Below are 21,931 nucleotides of genomic sequence, written 5' to 3'. Positions count from 1 at the left end.
CATGACATTAAAGATAGAAAATCCTAAAGACTCAACCAAAAAAAAAAAAAAAAACTATCGGAAATAAATTCAGTAAAGTTGCAGAACACAAAATCAGTATACAGAAATGTGTTGCATTTCTATACACTAATAATGGAGAAGCAGAAAAAGAAATTAAGAAAACAATCCCACTTACAAGTGCACCAAAAGAGGCGCCTGGGTGGCTGAGTCAGTTGAGCATCTGACTCTTGATCTCGGCTCAGGTCATGATCTCACAGTTCGTGAATTCAAGTACCCCATTAGGCTCTGCACTAGTGGCATGGAACCTGCTTGGGATTCTGTGTCTCCTTCTCTCTGCCCCTCCCCTACTTTTGCTCTCTCTCTTTCTCTCTCAAAATAAATAAACTTAAAAAAATTTTTTTAAACTTGCACCAAAAAATAAAACAAAACAAAATAAAATTCCTAGGAATAAATTTAACCAAGGAGGAGACAGATCTATACTCTAAAAATTATAAGACATTGATGAAAGAAATTTGAAGATGGCACAAATAAATGGAAAGATATACTATGCTTATGGACCAGAAGAGTTACTGTTAAAAACTCCTACTATCCAAAGCAATCTACAGACTCAATGCAATCCCTATTAAAATTCCAATGGCGTTTTTCACAGAACTAGAAAAAGTACTCCTAAAATTTGTTATAGAACCACAAAAGACCCCAAATGGCCAAAGCAGTCTTGAGAAAGAAGAACAAAGCTGGAGATACCATAGCCCCAAATTTCAAAATAAACTACAAAACTATAGGACTCAAACAGTATGGTACTGTAGAGAGTCCCCAAATAAACCCAAGCTTATATAGTTAATTAATCCATGACAAAGGAAGTATGGATATACAATGGGTAAAAGACAATCTCTTCAATAAATGGTGCTGGGAAAACTGGACAGCTACAGGTAGAAGAATGAAACTGGACCACTTTCTTATACCATACACAAAAACAATCTCAAAATGGATTAAAGACCTAAATATGCGACCTGAACAATAAAACTTCTTGAAGAAAATACAGGCAGTGATCTTCTGGACATCATCCCTGGGAACGTTTTTCCAAGTATGTCTCTCTTCACACAAGGGAAAAGCAAAAAATAAACCACTGGGGCTACATCAACCTAAAAAGCTTTTGCAGTTGAACGAAACCACCAACAAAACAACAAGGCAACCTATTGAAAAGAAGAGATTTGTAAATTACATATCTGATAAGGGGTTAAAATCCAAAATATACAAAGAAATTATACAATTAAACACCAAAGAAGCCAAACAATCCAATTTAAAAATGGGCACAGGAACCAAATACACATTTTTCTGAAGAAGACATACAGATGGCCAACAGGCACATGAAAAGATGCTCAACATTGCTAATTATCAGGGAAATGCAATTCAAAACTACAATGAGGTATTAGAATGGCTAGTATAAAAAAAATAAGTAATAACAAATGTTGGCAAGATATGGAGATAAGGGATCCTGGTGCACTGTTGGTGGGAATGTCAATTGGTACAGCCACCATAAAAAACAGTATGGAGGTTCCTCAAAAAATTAAAATAGAAATATCACAGGATTCCACTACTGAGTATTTACCCAAAGAAAATGAAAGCACTAATTCAAAAAGATACATGTACCTCTATGTTTACTGCAGCATTTACAATAACCAAAATATGGAAGCAACCTAAGTGTCCATCGACAGATGAATGGACAAAGATGTGGCATACACACACACACACACACACACACACACACACACACACACACACACAGATATACAGATAGGAATATTATTCAGACACAAAAAAGAACAAAGCTTTTGCCGTTTGCAACAACATGCATGGATCTAAAGGATACTATGCTAAATGAAGTCAGAATGAGAAAGACAAAAACCATAGGATTCTGCTTATATGTGGAATCTGAAAAACAAAACAAACAAAAAGCAAAAACAGACCCATAAACATAGAGAACTGGTTGTTGCCAGAGGGAGGGCAGGGGGACAGGTGAAATGAGGGAGTAGGAGGTAGAGACTGCCACTAATGGAATGAATAAATCACAGCCGCAACATAGGAAATATAATCAATGTTACTGTAATAGTGTTGTATGGTGACAGATGGTGTCTACACTTGTGAGCATAGCATAAGGTACAGAGTTGTGGAATCACTAGGTTGTACCCCTGAAACTAATGTAAAATTGTGTGTCAACTATACTTCAATTTAAAAAAACCAAACCACCATTGTTACTGCAGGGTTCTGCATACACTTGAGGCACAGACCATAAACATAAAGCTAGTTTCTGAAGGTACAGGAAATCACTTTATACATTAAAAATAAAAGAAAAAGCAAAACAGCAAAACATTCTCAAAGTATTGTGAGATACCATCATCATGTTCAAAGATGACCCAATTACTGGATGCAGGATTAAAGCAAAACTAAAAGCCCATCTAATAGCCTTCATAGTAGCAACCCTTCGTCAAAGGCTTGCTAACGGTCTGGCACTGTGCTACATGCTTTATACAGACTACATCATTTATCTTCAGGAAAATCCTTGGCTGGGGAGCATTAGCTTCATTCTACGATTAAATGACTGTACCCAGATTATAAACATAGGATTCGAACCCAAGGACTCTAAATTTAGCTCCAAAGCCAGGTTACCGAAAGCAATAAGCTGACTAGCTTCAGTTAGTATTTGAAAGACAAGAAAGAAAATAATTAGCTGTGGAAAGAACACTGATTTGGCACTAACACAGTCAAACCTTAGCCAATCAACTAACATTTCTAAGCATTAGTCTCAATCTGTAAAGGTGAAGATTATATAATTTACTTAGCAGAATTGCTATAAGAATTACTTAAAATTATATAAAGTCAAGAACATAGTAATACTCAATACATGTTAATTTCCTTTCTGCTTATAAACTACTTCCTTTCAAATAAATTCTTACACTGATGTTATATAATAGAAAAGCAGAAAAAAAAATCCACAGAAGTATCATATTCCAAGCATATGATATATTCCAAAAAAGAACAAAGTGCTCAAATTTCAATGGAGAATATTACTTCTTAAGAAGCATGCCTGGCTATGAGTGAATTTGCCTAATCAGCATATCTACTTATGCCCAGCTTGAAGCAAAGCCGTAAATAATTTCCCATTTCACCTCCCAGAAATGCTCAATGCTCTGACTCAGCAGCCATTCTCTCCCACCATCGGAGGAAAGACAAATGAGACAGCACTATGAGATTACTTCAAGCCTCAAACAACTGCATTTTCAAAGGGTACTTGAAGAGATAAACGTGAAAAGAATTCCCCATAATGGGAAATTCAGTTAGCAGAGACAGTTAATTCTTAGTGGAAAGGGCCTTAAAAAAGAAAATATATTGAGTCTTAATCTGATTGTGTATTGCCCATCCTGTTTAAGCTCCACTGGGCTAGAGTACCAGAATTTATTTGGTACAAGGTAATACTGATTTCTGCCCTGCCTGTATTTCAAGAGCACCTCAGAGCAGCTCATCAGAAACAGCCTAATTAGTAGGCTTTACTAATGCATCCTTTGTTAATGTGCTCTTGAACATTATATTCCCTGCAGGAAATAGCTGGTTCAGATAATAAAAGGAAGATGGGAAATTTATGTAACACAAATATTTTCATAATTAGCAGCTTTGCTGCTTTGTGGACCAGTTCAAATTCTAGAAAGGTATTTTATCCTACTTGCCATAGCAAATAAGTAGCAATTTGTATAACAAATTAATTATTAAACAACAATATGGATATTCAATAGGTAAGTCACCTAAAAAGGGGAAAATGTAATGAGTCTAGAAAATAATACGGTAAGCAAGGAAGCAAAATATGGTCACAATGTGGTCTCTTCAGAAAAGGCCCCTTCCAAATGGTGCAGTACTAGAGGGTGAGGTCAGCAACATGGCTGAAGAAGACATCCCCGGTTCGTGTCCCCTCCCAACATGTGGCAACCTTCCACGGACAGAAGTGTTTTTGTGGGAGCTGTGGGATCCAGCACTAGACACCAAGAGACCTGAGAGGAGTCTCACCCAACCCTGCTTTGGGTAATAGGTATACAGACTACATTCCAAGTTGTGAACTGGCTCCAGCCCCTCTCAGCAGTGGGAGAACACCATCTTAAACAAACACCCATGGACAGGAACACTTGTGGAAATCCAGGTTTCCAGGGGGGAAATTCCAGCACGCTGGAGAGGGGAGGAGGAATAGTATGATTTCACTATCACCCCTCCCCCTAGATGGCACAACTGAGGGCAATTTTTCCCATGGTGCAATGAGAGCAGGTGAGCGAGTGCCCAGCTTTCCCTGCTGTGCAGAATGCTGCCCAAAAAGGCCCATGTCTCTCTCACTCTATCCAGAATACTAAATCATGAGCTGCATGGCTGGGGGCAGGAGGCAGGAAAAAGCTGGGAGAGTGGCAGACAGGACTCTCAGAATAAGGAATGTGAATCTTCCTGTGTCATGGATTCCATCAAGAACCCTGCCCATGAACCAGTGGAGATGCCCTGCACACAGATCCCTCCAAGTGGCCCATGGGCACTCCCTAGCACTTGTGTGCCTTACCTATACCCCCCTACACCTGTGTCCGGCTCCCTGTGCATGCTCCTGATGACGGTGGTGGGAGTAAGCTCTGGTAGGTATCTGCTGAGCATCACCCAAATCTGTAGGTCAGGGAAAGACCACCTCAGCATTAGTGCCATTCTTGGAAAAGCAAAAGGGAGGCTGGAAGCATTTGGCCTGATGTGTTGCAGGATCAAGAGAAGACATACAAGTTAAAAAATTCTGCACATGAGGGAGCCAAGAAGTGTGGAGCAGGTGAGAAAACCTCAAAATCCCTGTCTGACCCAGGGGTGACAGAAGACATTTCTCTCTTGAAGGCAGTTAGTAAAGACTAAGGGAGGTGACTGCTACCACAAATGTGAAGACAGCAAGGAACTGACTGATCTAGGAAACATGACACCACCTAAAGGTCACAGAATTTTCCAGTAGCTGATCCCAAAGACATGAAGATCTACAATTTACTGGATAAAGAAATTAAAATAGCTATTTTAAGGAAGTTCAACAAGGTACAAAAAAAAAAAAAAAAAAAAAGAAAAAAAGAAAAGTCAACTAAACCAGGAAAACAATGTATGAACAAAATGGGAAGTTTAACAAAAAGACATAAGTCATTTACCAAAAAGCCCCAGAAACTCTGCAGGTGAAGAATACAATGAATAAAATAAAACTTCAGAAGGGAGGATCAAAGTCAGAAGGAATCAAGCAGAAGAAAGAATCTGCAAGTTAGAAGACAGAAACTTTGAAATTATCTAGTCAGAGAAGAACAAAGGAAAAGAATGAAAGAGTGTGAAAAAAAGCCTACATTACCTATGACATACATTCAAAAAACAAAAAAAACAAAAAAACCCGACACTCTGTAAATCAATGGAATCCTGGAAGGAGACAAGAAAGGAGCAGATAGCCTATTTAAAGAAATCATAGCTGAGAACTTCCCACATCTGGGGGAGAGACATGGATATCCAAGTTGATGAAGGTTATAGGTCCCCAAACAAATTCAATTCAAAGAAATCTCCTTCAAGACACATAATAAAACTGTTAAAAATCAAAGACAAAGACAGAATTTTAAACACAGCAAGAGAAAAGAAACTTGCAACTGACAAGGGAATTCCAATAAGGCTATCAGCAGATTACTCAGCAGAAACTTTACAGGCTTAGAGAGAATAGGAGGCTATGAAAAGAAAAAACCTCCAACCAAGAATACTGTATCCAACAAAGCTGTCTTTCAGAAATGAAGGAGAGATGACGACTATCCTGGACAAACAAAAGCTGAAAGAATCCAAGTTGAAATGAAAGAATCCAAGTTGACATGAAAGGATTCATAGTACAAGAAAACATAGGAAACTATCCAATAAACTGGAAAATTCAAGTATATAGTTAAATTCAAAATATGCTAGGGCTGTAATATGGTGGTGTGTTCACCACATAACCCCAGGTTACGGAAGGTTAAAGGTTAACGGGCAAGAGTATTAAAAATAACAATAAGCTACAGGGGGTGCCTGGGTGGTTGTTGGCTAAGTGTCCAACTTCAGCTCAGGTCATCATCTCATGGTTTGTGAGTTTGAGCCCTGCATCGGGCTCTCTGCTGACAGCTCAGAGCCTGGAGCCTGCTTGGGATTCTGTGTCTCCCTCTCTCTCTGCCCCTCTCCCACTCACATTGTGTCTCTCTCTCAAAAATAAACATAAAAAAATAATAATAGCTATAATATTGGTCAATGAACACACAATATAAAAATAGGTAAATTGTGACACCAAAAACCTAAGAACAGAGTAAAAGGATAGAATTTTTGTACGCAATTGAAATAAGCCATTATTAGCATAAAACAGACTATTATAAGATGTTTTATGTAAGCTTCATGGTAACCACAAAGTAAAAACTTAAAGTAGATCCACAAAAGATAAAGAGACAGGAATCAGAGCACATCTCTATAGGAAATCAATTCAAAAAGGAAGACAGCAAGAGAGGAAGAAAAAAAATCAAGGGAATGACAAAACAGATAACATTAGTAAGTCCTTACCTTTCAATAATTATCCTAAATTAAAATGAATTAAATTCTCCAATCAAAAGGCATAGAGTGGCTGGATGCATAAGACCCAACTATATACTGTCTACAAGAAACTCATTTCACTTTTAAGGACATAAAGTCTCAACATGAAAGGCTGGAAAAAGATATTCCATGCAAGTAGAAACCAAAAGAGAGCAGGGATAGCTATACTTCTATGAGACAAAATATGCCATAAGCCAAAAACAATTAGCAAAAGATGAAAAAGATCATAACATGATGATAAAGAAGTCAATTCATTAAGAGAATATAACAATCATAAATATATATACACCCAACATCGGAGCAATACAATATATTCAGCAAATACTAACAAATCTGAAGGCAGAAATAAACAGTAATACAACAAGAAAAGAGAACTTCAGTAATCCACTTTCAACAATGACTAGATTATCCAGACATTTCAATAAGGAAATGTGGAAAATGAACTATACTTCAGACAAATGGACCTGACATATATAGAGAGAACATTCCATATAGCAGCAACAGAATACACGTTCTTCTCAAGCACATATGTAACAATCTGCAGGACAGATCATGTGACAGGTCACAAAACAACTCTCAGCAAATTAAGAAGACTAAAATCTTATCAAGTATCTTTAACACCACAATGGTATGAAACTACAAATCAGTTATAAGAGGAAAACTGAAAAATTCACAAACGTAAAATTAAACAACATGACCCGCAACAACCAGTGGGTGAAGGAAGAAATTTTAAAAAACATTTTTTTAAATCTCTAAAAATGGAAACACAAGATACCAAAACTTGTGAGATGTAGCAAAAGCATCTTCCCAAAGTGGGAAGTTTACAGTGTTAAAAGCTAACCTTAAGAAACGAGAAAGATCTCAAACAACCTAACTTTTCACCTCCAGCGAACTAAAATATGAACAAATGAAGTCCAAAGTTAGCAGAAGTAATGAAATACAAAGATCAGGAAAAAAATAAATAAGAGACCAGAAAAACAAAATAAAAAAAAGATTAAAAAAAAACAATAATTTTTTTAAAAGATATGCAAAACTGACCAACATATATGGCTAGTCTAACTCAAGAAAAAAGAAAGATTAAAAATCAGAAACTAGAAAGGAGACTTAACAACCAATACCACAAAAATATAAAAGGTCATGAGACCCCTGTGGATTAATTATACACCAACCATTTGGATAACCTAGAAGAAATGAATGAACTCCTAGAAACATCAACCTAACAACACTGAGTCATGAAAAAATAGCAAGTTTGAATAGACCAGTAGGGAATAAGGAGATTGAATCGGTAATCAAAATTCTGCCAACAAAGTAAAGTCCAGAACCAGAAGGTTTCCCTAGTGAATTTTACCAAACATTTAAAAAGGAATTAACTCCAATCCTTCTCAAACTCTTCTAAAACACTAAAGAGAATATTCCAAACACGTTTCACAAGGACTGCACTAACCTAATGCGAACGCCAGATAAAAATAGTAACAAGAAAAGAAAACTGCAGGTCAATATTCCTGATGAATGCAGATGCAAAAATTATTAGCAAGATATTAGCAAACTTATTTCAACAGCATAGTAAAAGGATCCCACACGATGATTCAGCTGGGATTCATCCCTGGGATGCAAGTATGGTTCAACATACCCAAATCAATAAATGTGATATACCAAATTAATAAAATGAAAAATAAAAATCATATAATCATCTCAATAGATGCAGGAAAAGTATTTGACAAAATTCAGCAACCTTTTCTTGACAAAAGCTCAACAGACTGGGGAGAGAACAAATATGCCTCAACATAATAAAAACCATATATGACAAGTCACAGGTAACATTATACTCAGTAAAGGTTGAAAACTTTTTCTCTAAGGTCAGGAACAATTCAAGGATGCCCATTCTCATTGTTTCTATTCAACATAGTACTAGAAGTCCTAATGAAAGCATCACACAAGGGGAAAAAAAGGCATTCAAATCAGAAAGGAATTAGGATGGTAATTGTTCGTAGATATGATCTTATATATAGAAAAATCTTAAAGACTTCACGAAAGACTGTTAGAACTAATAAATAAATTAGGTAAAGTCGCAAGATACAAAAATCAACATACAAAATTCAGTAACATTTCTTTACATTAAAAGCAAGTTATCTGAAAAAGAAATTTAAAAAAATTACCCCCTACAAACATAACAACATCAAAATCATACTTGGGAATAACTTTAATCAAGGAAGTGAATTATCAATACACTCTAAACTGTAAGATTTTGATGAAAGAAATGTGAAAAAGACAAATAAATGGAAAGATATCCCATATTCATGGATCAGAAGAATTAATACATTAAAATGCCCATACTACCCCAAACTATAGATTCAATGAAATCTCTATAAAAATTCCAATGGCATTTTTCACAGAACTAGAAAAAATAATCCTAAATTCATAAAATCACTAAAGATTCCAACAAGCCAAGGCAATTCTAAGAAAGAACAAATCCAGAGGTATCACAATCCTGATTTCAAACTATACTACAAAGCTAAAGTAATCAAACCAGTAGTATGGTACTGACACAGAAACAGTCACTCAGACCAACACAACAGAGAACAAATAAACCCTTGCACATATGGTCAATTCATACTTGACAAGGGAGCAGAAAATACTCAATGGAGAAAGGATGGTCTCTTTCATAAAAGGTGGTATGAAAACTGGATAACCACAAAATGAATTAAAGACTTAAAAAGATGACTCCAAACCATAAAACTCCAGGAAGAAAACACAGGGCTAAATCGCTGTGACACTGGTCTAGGCAACAGTTTTCTGGATATGATGCCAGAAACACAATAAACAAAAGCAAAAGTCAGTAGGACTACATCACAGTAGAAAGCTTCTGCGCAGCAAAACAAAAATGAAAAGGCAACCTACAAAATGGAAAAAATATTACAGGCCATATTTATGATAAAAGTTTAATATCCAAAATACATAAGGAAGTCCTATAACTCTGTAGCAAAAAAAAAAAAAAAAAAAAAAAAAATCCCTTCAAAGAGTCTGATTAAAAACAGGCAGAGGAACTGAATAGACACATACACATGACCAATGAGTACAAGAACAGGTGCTCAATTATCACTAATTAAGAGGGAAATGCAAATCAAAGCCACAATGAGATATGACCTCATACCTGGTAAAATGGTTGTCATCAAAAAGACAAGAGGTAACAAGGTGTTGGTGAGCGCGTGGAAAGGGAATCTTTGTGCACTGTTGGTGGGAATGCAATCAGTACAGCCTCTATGGAAACCAGCATGGAGGTTCCTAAAAACAGAACTACCAAATGATCCACAAATCCCTGTTCTGGGTATATTACCCAAAGGAAATGAAAACAGGATCTTCAAGAGTTCTCTACATCCTCGTGTTCATTTCAACATTATTCACAACTGGCAGGAAATGGACACAACCTAAGTGTCATGGATAGATGATATAGCATATTATATATACACAATGGGATATTATTCAACCGTGAGAAAAAAGGATATCCTGCCATCTGCAATAAAATGGATGGACCTTGAGGGCATCACGTTAAATGAAATAAAAATAAGACAGAGAAAGATGAAATCTGTATGATACCACTTCTATGTGGAATCTAAAAAAAGGTGAACACAGAAACCAAACACTAGAATGGTAGTTACCAGAGGCCGAGGGGTAGGGGAAATGGGGAGATGCTGGTCAAAGGTACAAAGTTCCAGTTTTAAGGTAAGTTCTGGGGATCTAATGTACAACATGGTGATTATAGTTAGCAATATTTTATCAGATACTTGAAAGTTGCTAAGATAGTAAATGGTTAATGTTATCATCTCTCTCTCTCTCTCTCTCTCTCTCACACACACACACACACACACACACACACAAACATACCTATGTAATGCTATAGAGGGTTTGCTAATAATACCAGGGTGAAAATCATTTCACAACATATAAGTATATCAAATAACATGCTGTATACCTTACACTTACATAATGTTCTATGTCAACTATATCTCAATAAAGCTGGGGGAAATTGCGTGGCACTAGAAACCTCTATTTTATTTACATCCTGATAAATCAAGTGGAAGGGTTCTGACCTTGTATAGTTAATGTTCCCCAGGGAGTTATTGAATCTAATTAAGACCTCGGATGTCCTTAGGATTGGTCGACAGCCTAATACTGCATGTAACAGTGAGTTGGTTCTAGTTTGTTGGTTCTTTAATTATTATCTGCAATTGCTGGATGGGGCTCCTGTGCCTCCCAATCAAGAGTTCTGTTAGCTGACCTGTGGTAGCACATCATTGATACAGTTTACCAATCACATGTTGGGACATTATGAAAATAGGTCTGCTGGAAGGAAGAACCACAATACAGGTGAGAGACAGCAGTAACACCTGTGAATCTTCTTCTCGGAGTAAGTTCACTCCACTGGACTGAAGGAGGTAAGGAAGCTCACAGTATGAACTGACAACTAGGAGGTGGCCTACAAAACAGGGCCAAGAGTCTGGGCCTGAGCTCTGCATTTTATTTTTATTTCAGTATTTCTATGGGATGTAAAGTGTCAAACTATCTCCACATACTTCAAATCTATGAACTCAGTGTCAAAAAGGGCCATCTTACTGCTCAACATTGTAACAGTACAATATATTGGCTGATATAACACAGCTTAAAAAGCAAAAGTATGGCTCAGGGCACTAAAAGCCCCACTATAGTTCTAAACACAAAACCACCAAAGCAAAATAATTCACAACTATTTATCTTTCAATAATCCAATTAATAGAGAGGCGTAATTAGTAATGTCTGATGTGTCATTTAAAGAACTAATCATACAACAAAACACAAAGAAAAATATCATGTTGTAATATGTAATCTGAACCAACAATAACAGGGAAATGTTACTTCAATGGCTTTGAAATTTAAGTGAAAATGATTACATGGAAGCACATCACAATACCCAATGTAAACATGCAAACCAACTTATTCACTGATAATAAGAAAAAAGGATTTAACACTGAAATGTGAACTCAACTTTAACATGTTAATAAATATATTACTGAGTTTTAAATGGAATATAACTTTCTTATTTTCTAAGTTTTCTAAACCCAAAACTCAATTCTCCCAGAAAGTGAACAGATTTTACAGTAGGTTTGATTTCCTGGTTTCAGGAACTTTTTCAGGTACTTGTAGCTGCCTAGTCACCCAGAATGAGTATAGCCTGTATTAAGTACATTCATGAGAAACAAAAGAGGGAGGAACACCTGGAGTTAACCTGATGAGGTCAACCTTCCTCCTGGCCCCTCTTCCTGGACTCTTCAAATGTGGCCCTTGTTTAGATCAGAGAGCCCTCTTGTATGTCCCGCCTGTGCCCTTCTTGTCAATGGGGTACCTCCCTCCTGTTCATCCCTCCCTTGCTTCAAGAACCATCTTCAACTTCTAGGAGCTCCCGGATGGTTCAGTCGATTGAGCGCCGACTTTGATTCAGGTCATGATCTCACAGTTTGGGGGTTCGAACCGCACGTTGGGCTCTGTACTGACAGCTCAGAGCCTGGAGCCTGCTTCGGAGTCTGTGTCTCCCTCTCTCTCTGTCCTGCCCCTGCTTGTGCTCGCTCTCTCTCAAAAATAAAACAAACATAAAAAACAAAACAAAACAAAAAAACCATCTTCAATTTCTCATCTTCCATGAAAGGTACCCAAACTCCCTTATTAAAAATAATCTCTTTCCTCTGAATGCCTACAACTCTAATTGTTGATTCGTAATTTTGCACTTAGCATTACTACTTTCTAACACTAAAAAGATTTTTTTTTTCACCTGTATGCATCATAACTCCTAATCAGAATGTAAAAACTCCTGGGTGGGAATACAGATTACTACTAAGCTTTCTGGAGGGCAATCTGGTGGCACCTTTCAAAAGTCTTTCAAGTATGCCTACCCAGCAGTTTCTCTTCTGAGAATTTATCCCAAAGAAATAATTAAGGATGTGTATAAAGATTTAGTTACAGAACACTGAAGGCAAAACTATTTGTAATCTCAGAAAGTTGAAAACCCAAACATCCAATCATAAGGGACTCATTTGTGAAATAAGTTATAAAATTAAAAATGAAAACACTATGCAGCAATTAAAAACAGTGTTGCAGGAATTTCTTTATTGACACTGAAAACAGTTACAAAACCAATACAGAACAAGAGTTCTTTAACAAAGAACTCTTTGTTAAAGCATCTTTAACAAAGGCTTGTATGTATGTTTGCAGAGAAAAAGAGCCGGAAGATTTTTTTAGATTATTTTTTTTGCTGGTATATGTATCTTCTCATTTTTCTGTAACAAGCTTGTATTACTCTATGCAATAAAAAAGAAAGTTATATTTGAAGGGAAAAGTAGTTCTGGGCAAAGAATAATTACAATTATTCTCTGTAATTCCACAAAGCTCAGAAGCATGAGGGTAGGTGTGCCACACACGTTTCAACGTGGGCCCCTGGATCCACCGAGGTATGGGGAAAGGGGAGATTTCTCTTGTCAGGACAGATGGGGGACGAGTCACTTTCAGCATTTCAAAACACCCACAACTACATGCCCGAGACCAAGTTCTAGCTCCAATTTTAATAACTGAGCTTTGCAAACACTTGACTGAACTGGAAATTGTCTTTGTCAAAAAAACAAATGTGAAACATTAACTTTTTATTAACATTCTTAAAAGACAAAAATCTTTCACAACATAGGAGCCATTAACATTGAAAGCAAAAGTTCTCTGTGATGATGAAAATGTTGCAAGCCACTGTTCTAGACTCAACAACTGTGGTCCATGGAGCATGGACCATAGAGAGAAATTTCTGAGTTTGGTTAGTTCTACTTTTTAGTTTTACCTGTTAGGCTTGTAAGAAAGCCATTCAATAATGATTTCCATGCTCACTATTCCCCAAGGAGAAAATAAAAAGTTAAAAAATAGTCTTCTTATGTTTGCTAATGACATATTGGATAAAGGGTTAGTATCCAAAATCTATGAAGAACTTACGAAAGTCAACACCCCCACCCCCAAAATAATCCAGTGTAGAAATGGGCAGAAGACATGAATAGACACTTTTCCAAACAAGACACCCAGATGGCTAACAGACACATGGAAAGATGTTCAACATCTCTCATCATCAGGGAAATACAAATCATCACCAGGGAAATACCACCTCACACCTGTCAGAGTGGCTAAAATTAACAGTTCAGGAAACAACAGGTGTTAGCGAGGATGTGGAGAAAGAGGAACCCTTTTGCACTATTGGTGGGAATGCGAACTGGTGCAGCCACTCTGGAAAACAGTGTGGAGGTTCCTCAAAAAAATAAAAACAGAACTACCCTACGACCCGGCAACTGCACTGCTAGCTATTTATCCAAAGGATACAAAAATGCTGATTTGAAGGGGCACATGCATGTAGGTTTAGAGCAGCACTGTTGACAGTAGTCAAAGTATGGAAAGCGCCCAAATGTCCATCAACTGATGAATGGATAAAGATGTGGTGTATACACACATGCACGCACACACACAATATGGAATATTCATGAAAATGAAATCTTGCCATTTGCAACAACGTGGATGGAACTAGAGTGTATTATGCTAAGCGAAATAAGTCAGAGAAAGACAAATACATGATTTCACTCGTGGAGTTTGAAAAACTTAACAGATGAAAATAGGAGAAGGGAAGGAAAAATGAGATAAAAACAGAGAGGGAGGCAAACCCATCGAAGGTACAACACAAAGAATGAATCCTAATGTAAACTATAAACTTTGGATGACAATGATGTGTCAGCACAAGTTCGTGGATGGTCACAAACACTATTAAAAGGTAATAGAAAAGGCTGCGGGGGGAGGGAGGACATATGGAAACTCCTTTTCATTAAATTTTTACTGTAAAAAGTAAAATTGCTACAAAAATAAAGCCTATTCATAAAAAGATTTGCACAGTGCAAAAGAGTTGCTACACCATCAACGTAAGTTCAAGTATTAGTTTTCTCCTCTCTTCCCCAAAGAACAACACGCTGCCGTAATGCATCACCTGAAGTGACTGGCCAGTGTTCGGTCGGAATACTCGGACCATCTCACATCCACTCTCCTGTTCTCATAGACGTCATGCTGCCATATACCTTTCCAGGGAGCTGCGACGCTCTGGGCTACAATGGCAGCTGTTTCTTACCTTCATCACTCGCCTGAAACCAACTAGCATCTCGGTCACGACACACACGTGGTTGGAAGACACGGGATGAGAAGGAGCCCAGGAATCTCCTCTGGCAGGAGTACGTGTAAGCGTAGAGCCACGACTGGGCTATTAGAGAAAATATTTAAATTCTGTTAACTGTCCCAGCAATTAAGGGTTAGAATGCCGGAATGAATATTCCTTCTTTACTTAAAGGTTTTCAACAATTTTTCAGGTTTCCCCTCACACAGGTTTTTCCTAACCATCTCATACAAAGTCAGCGCTTCCAGATCCTCTGTCCTTATCCTCACTCATGGCTTTCAGGGTCCTGAGCAACCATTCTTTTCCTCTTTTTGTGTACTTCTTTAAGTCTGTCACCCCGCCCCCAACCTCCCCCAGAGGCGAAGCTCTGTGAAGACTGGGATCCAGTCTGTCCTCTTTACAGCTCTACACCAGGCACAGAGTCAGGGCACTTCCCACACTCCCATTCGGCAATATGGACTCTCTATCCATATGATCAACAGAATACATGACACTGACATTTTCGTCACCGTATCATTTATTACGTCAGTCAAGTCTATGGGATATTTTTGCAGACTGGTTTTTTTTACTTTAAATATAATTTATTGTCAAATTGGTTTCTATACAATACCCAGTGCTCATCCCTACAGGTGCCTTCCTCAATGCCCATCATCCACTTTCTCCTCTCCCTCACCCCCCATCAACCCTCAGTTTGTTTTCAGTTTTTAAGAGTCTCTTACGGTTTGCCACCCTCCCTCTCTGTAACTTTTTTTTTCCCCTTCCCCTCCCCATGGTCTTCTGTTAAGTTTCTCAGGAACCACATATGAGTGAAAACATATGGTATCTGTCTTTTTCTGCCTGACTTACTTCACTTATTAGCATAATACCCTCCATTTCCATCCATGTTGCTCTTGCAGACTGTTTTAAACAAAGGCCTGCCACATCATAATGAATGGTTTTCATGAGGAAGAAAATGGAAAGCAGGTATCCCAGAGGACATTAAATTTTATTCTTGTAAAAACATATGCATTTAAAAATTCCTATCACAGCTCTGCTTTTGATAATTAAAAGGATTATCATATATTAATGGCCCTATGATGTATCATACCCTTTCTTTTTACCTTCAATAGATTCACAATAACCATGCAAGGTAAGAATTATATTCATTTGACCGGTGAAGAAAACTGAGGGTCACAGAGATTAAGTACCTTGTCCATTGTTCAAAATTTTAAAAAGGACGTAAGATTCAAACTCAGATCGGATTCCAAAAACCAGTTTTCCCACAGGGCCAATTAGCCTGCTGTTCTCATATAAACTTAATTTCACAAAACTACTTCTTCCATGTTGCAAAGTGCATGATAATATGGCACAAAGATCAAGGTTCCCAAATTAAAGGCAGTGGTGTATGTGAATAAGGCATTCAGTCTCTTGATCCACAGAAGTTCGGGTAATTCTTATTTTACACCTGCTAGAGCAACTATTTTTGAGATACAGATGCCTCTGAGACCATCCTTCCAGGAGCAGACCCAGTTTAAATTCCTACGGATTAAAACAGAAAGGCAAAAGGAGAGAGACTAATTCACTGATATACTACTTTTTCATGTAAAGGAAAGTACTAGGTCTTACACCACTTGATTTTTTTTTTTGTTTAACTCTCTCTCTGCCCCTTACGACGCTTTAGCCAGACTTACACAAGTGGAAAGGGACAGGGCAATTAATACATTACTAAAAAAAGAAAAATAAATTTAAAAAAAGACAGAACATAATCAGTAGTATTTGCCGCGAACAAGAAGACCGCTCGTTGTTAAACAGCATACTTTAAATAAATGATGTGTGAATTACCTCCAATAAAAAGAGATCAGAACGTCCTCTGTAACCTGGAAACCATGCTCCCTGGGCTGCAAGAATGCTGCAGTCGGAACCACTACTCCAAGCCTCAAGAATGTTCCAAGCACTGTCTGTTATGGCTGTGGCCAAGGCACCAGAGAAGAAAAAGATCTACTGGGAAATCCTGTCAACTTCTTCCCTGGAGTGTGCAGGCTTTGCAGAAACACAGTGTAGTCGAGTGAGCACTAAACTTCCAAAGACACTGGGGCAAGCAGTTCCAACTATTAAGTGATAAAATGGCAGCCAGAATCACTGGGGCTTCTGTAAGCCTGACACTAGAAAAGAGCCTGCAGCCGGAAAGCACCATGATGGCTTGCTCATGTCAGAGCGCTTAACTTCTGTAGCAGCTGCATTTATTCATGTACAATTAGGGGTCTGTTACATCATAAAACAGAGGATCACCATCACCGCACAAGCCTATTCAGACATCTAACAAAAACCAGGACGAGGTGTAGACTGAAGAAAGCACATTCCCTTTGCTATAGTGTCTGTGCATGCTTTTCAAATTCTTGCTTTACTCTTTTTCTGGAATGCAAAGGAAAGAAATCAGGTGAAACTGCTAACTAATATAACTATGAGGAAGCTGAGGACTGAGATGGGGAGCAGTGAATGTTCACTTCCACAGAAACCCTGGAGTTTCTTTTTACAACATGCTGCTGAATTATGGTGGAAAGCCAAGAGTCAGCACCTGAGTGTCCACTTTGTGTCCCTTTTGTATAAAGCTCTCCTTCTGCATTCATATCAATTAATGTAACCTGGACTCTGCCCTAAAGTATGTTAAGCTAATAATAAATAAGCTTGGGACCATCAAAAAAATCTCAGAAATCTTTGTACCTCTCCCTAAGTATAGGCACTCTGGCATTCAAACATATTGTCCCGGAGACTTTCCCCCTTATCATAAATTTTAATTTACAGGGCCATGGCAACAGTCCTAATGAAGATTAATTACGGCAGTACATTCCAAAAAATCTGTCCAGCTTCCTTGTGATAGTGAAGTCTTCCGCATATAGAAATGGAACTAAAATGCATCATGTCCTTAATGTTTCTTTCCTAGCTGCTCAGCACTAAAAACAGATTTGTAGGAAAAGAAAATTGTCCAAGAAAAGACTGATTGGCTCGGCATTCAGCATTCACTGAACAAACACAAGTAAAAGAGCAAAGGATGTCCTCTTAGATCAAAATTCTAATAACAAGAAAACGCTGGGGGTGGTGAAAAGGAAAGAGAAGGCAGAGACTGCAATCACACTAACAATCCATTTGCATGTTTCCTTCTGAAAAACGCACACATGTCATTTGGGATTGGCAAAAAGTTCTGGCCCCTCATCTCTATTTTTCTGGTTCATAAATCCACTGAGAATTCAACGAAAATAAATGGCCCCCTTTTCCAAATAAGTGCACAAGAGTGTCTACGTGGCATGCATCCACACCATAATTTTGCATATAATTTCAAGACGTTCAAGAATCCTCTAAAGCTCATCTATAGAGTCCAGATTAAGAATCCCTGTTCTGCAGTAATTTAGAAGACATAACGTACATAATTATTTCTCTTCTCTCAGATTAAAAAAAAAAATTAAACACCCATATCGGTTGGGTTTATATTATGTATTCCTCTCACTGCCAATGTGTATGTAGAACATTTTGTGCTTCCCAGAAGCACAGTCAGCTTTTCTCCTCAAACTACTTTTCACTCCTTAGTTTTCAATATTGAAGATCAACCCCTACCCAAACATGTCCCCACTGTTCCAGGTATTTGGAAAAGATTTACAGTTTAGTCTTACTCTTCACTAGTCTTTCAAATGATTTCAAGAGAGAGAAAATCCAATCTTCAACAAAGCTGTCCATTGAAGAACTACTTACAGGAGCGAAGGGTTCAATATGGTGGCAAAGGAAGATTCCACACTCACCTCTTCCCATTGTCACAACGAATTTTCAAGTACATATGAAATAATATCCTCTAAAAAAGACCTGATAACCAGATGAACAGAGAGCCTCCACAACAAAGGATAAAAGAGTAGCAATGAAACAAGTAGAGAAAGAGACACAGTCTTGCCACAACAATACAAAACAAAACAGTAACTAAGCCCAGGTGTGGTGATACATGATCAGGAAGAATCTCAAAGATACAAAATTTTTCCCAAAGAAGTGAGAGATCGGGTTGCCACATCAGGCACCCAACCCCTAGATCCTGCAAAGGAGAGGTGAGCCCCCCAAAATTCCATTAAAAACCAATGGGCATTACATGTAGGAAATCTGCAGGGAACAGAGAACCTGCTCATAAAGGGCTTGATGACGGACTCCCTCACTCCGGGACCCGGCTCAAAGCCACCCGTTTGAAAAGTGCCTGGGCCATATGTGACGACCACCAACTTAGTCATCTTGAAGAGTCTGCTAGAGAGGCAGGAACTTGGTTTGGACGCTCCAGGGATACAGACATGGGTAGGAGTCACTTTTGAAGTCTTATTCTAACTTGTTGGTGGGCACCATTTAGAAACTCTTCCTCCAGCCTGTTGGCACTGGAGGGTGCCCACTGCTGAGTGCCCTGCCCACCTCCATACCACAGCCAGGCCAGGTCTTACCTGCCCACCCCAGCGCCACAGCAGCACAACGCAGCTGGGCGGGGCAACATCCCCACATACTCCTGTGCCACAGTTGTGGCCCCACCACTGCAGGCAGGCACATGCAACTCATACGGGGAAACATGCCCCACCCCAGGTTCCTGGTGCAAGTGGCCAGGAGGGATATTGTTTCTGAGCCCCATGGGACATCTTCTATACAAGGGCACTCCCTCCAGGCTGGGAGAGGTAGGTAATTTACCTACCTTCTAACACAAAGAAACACACACAGAGTCAGGAAAATGAGGAGACAGAGGAATAGAGGAATATGCTCCAAATGAAAGAACAAGAAAAAGCCTCAGTAAAAGACCTTCATAAAACAGAGATAACTGATCCACCTGATAAGAAGTTCAAAGTAATGTTCACAAAGATGCTCACTGAACTCAGGAGAAGAATGGATGAATGCAGTGAGAACATCAAAGGAGACAGAAAATATAACAAAGTATCAGGCAGAAGTTACAGAGCTGAAGAATAATACCAAACTGAAATGCACGCTAGAGGGGTTCAACAGCAGACTGGATAAAGCAGAAGGACAGATCAGCAAGCTGAAATAGCAAACAATGGAATTCGCCTAAATAGTGTAGCAAAAAGAAATTTTTATAAGAGAAGATATCTTAAAGGACCTTTGTGACAATATCAAGTGGAATAACATTTGCATTATAGGGGATCCAGGAGGAGAAAAGAGAGAAAGGGCCAGAAAACTATCTGAAAAAATAATGGCTGAAAACCTCCCTAATCTGAGGAAGGGAACAAAAATTCAGATCAAGGAAGCTGAGAGAGTTCCATAAGAGATGAATCCAAAGAGATCTACATCAAGACACATTATAGTTAAAATGGCAAAAGTAAGAGACTCTCACGAAGTGGCCAAGTAGCTCAGGGTTAGTGGCCTTGTGGACAGAGATGCAGACCTTGATAAGCAAGACCAGTGCCCTTGAGAATGAGCCCAGTGACACCACTGAGAATGTCAAGGCCCAAATCAAAGACAAGGAGGGTATCCTGCCTGACCAACAGCATCTGACTTTTGATTAGCAAATAGCTGGAGAATAACCACATTTGCTCAGACTACAATATCCAGAAAGAATCTACTCTGAGCTTGGTGCTTCATCTGAGGGGTGGCATCATTAATCCTTCCCTTTTCCAGCTAACCCAGAAAAGCAACTGCAACAAGAGGATCTGTTTTCAATGCTATGCTTACCTGCACCCCTGTCCTGTGAATTGTCGCAAGAAGTGTGGACACACCAACAAACTGCACCCCCAAAAGAAGGTAAAACAAGGCCTCTCCACTGGCTCTTCCTTTGCCCACAGGGTAGTCTCCTGCCTGAGGCCCAAGGCCCTGGAGTCTTAATAAAGTTGCCCTTTCACTCTTTCATTGACTGGGGGTAGGGGTGGGAGAGTGTTAAAGATAGAGGAAATCTCAAAAGCATCAAGAATAAACACTTGTTAAGTACAAGGGAAACCCCATAAGGCTTTCAGCAGAAATTCTGCTGGGGTAAGGAAGTGGCATGACATATTCAAAGTGCTTCTGAAAGGAAAAAATTTCCAACTAAGAAATTCTCTACTCAACACAGCATTCAGAATTAAAGGGGAGATTAAGAGTTTTCTAGATAAACAAAAACTAAAAGTTCACCACCACTAAAATGGACCTACAAGATATGTTAAAGGAATTTCTAGGCTGAAAAGAAAGGACACTAATTAATAATAAGAAAATATATGAAAGTAAAAATTTCACAGGAAAAGGCGAATATATAGAAAAGACAGTGGATAGGAGTGCCTGGTGGCTCAGTCGGTTGAGCATCCGACTTCAGCTCAGGTCATGATTTGACACTCTGTGAGTTCGAGCCCCGCGTCAGGCTCTGTGCTGACAGCTCAGAGCCTGGAGCCCGGTTCAGATTCAGTGTCTCCCCCTCTCTCTGCCCCTCCCCTGCTCATGCTCTGTCTCTCTCTGTCTCAAAAATAAATAGAAACATTAAAAAAAAATTAAAAAAGAAAAAAAGAAAGACAAGACCATGGATCAATCATTTATAAAGCAAGTAGGAAGGTTAAAAGATAATAGTGGTAAAACTAACAAAAACTACAATAATTAGTTAAGGACACATAAAATAAAAAGATGTAAAATGTGATATCAAAATATAAAATGCAGGGGTGCCTGGGTGGCTCAGTTGGTTGAGCGAGCAACTCTAGATTTTGGCTCAGGTCATGGTCTCACGGTTCGTGAGTTCAAGCCCCACACTGGGCTCTGTGCTGGCAGTGTGGAGCCTGCTTGGGATTCTCTCTCAGCCCCTCCCCAGCTTGCCTCTCTCTCTCTCTCTCTCTCTCTCTCTCTCTCTCTCTCTCTCTAAGTAAATAAATAAAATTTAAAAAATTATATATATTATATAATATATACACACACACACAATGCACACGGGGAGATTAAAAACTATACTTTTTGGGGTACCTGAGTGACTCAGTTGGTTAAGTGTCCGACTCTAGGTCATGATCTTGCAGATGAAGCCCCACCTCAGGCTCTGCACTGGGAATGGAGCCTGCTTAAGATTCTCTTTCACTCTTCCTCTACCCCTCTCCTGCTTGTGCTCGCTCTTTCTCCCTCTCCAAATATAAACTTTTTTTGAATGTG

General features: G+C 38.6%; 1 protein-coding gene and 1 pseudogene across 2 annotated transcripts in view; one reads left to right on the top strand and one right to left on the bottom strand.

The window, feature by feature from the left end:
• DDX10 (DEAD-box helicase 10) overlaps window positions 1-21,931 on the bottom strand; it is a 270,692-nt gene that overhangs the window by 1,592 nt on the left and 247,169 nt on the right. The window contains exon 18 of one of the 2 annotated variants that reach the window (XM_042959589.1): window positions 14,795-14,923. The exons of the other annotated variant lie outside the window; for it this stretch is intronic. Coding sequence (XP_042815523.1) covers window positions 14,830-14,923 — 94 coding nt within the window. The 3' untranslated portion in view covers window positions 14,795-14,829. The remainder of the gene's footprint in view (window positions 1-14,794; window positions 14,924-21,931) is intronic. 2 annotated transcript variants of the gene reach the window in all.
• Window positions 19,286-20,704, top strand: LOC122231471 (annotated as a pseudogene).

Source organism: Panthera tigris, chromosome D1, assembly GCF_018350195.1.
Source record: "Panthera tigris isolate Pti1 chromosome D1, P.tigris_Pti1_mat1.1, whole genome shotgun sequence".
NCBI lineage: Eukaryota > Metazoa > Chordata > Mammalia > Carnivora > Felidae > Panthera > Panthera tigris.
Note: the sequence above shows the minus strand (reverse complement) of the source record. Positions and strands in the feature narration are given on the sequence as shown.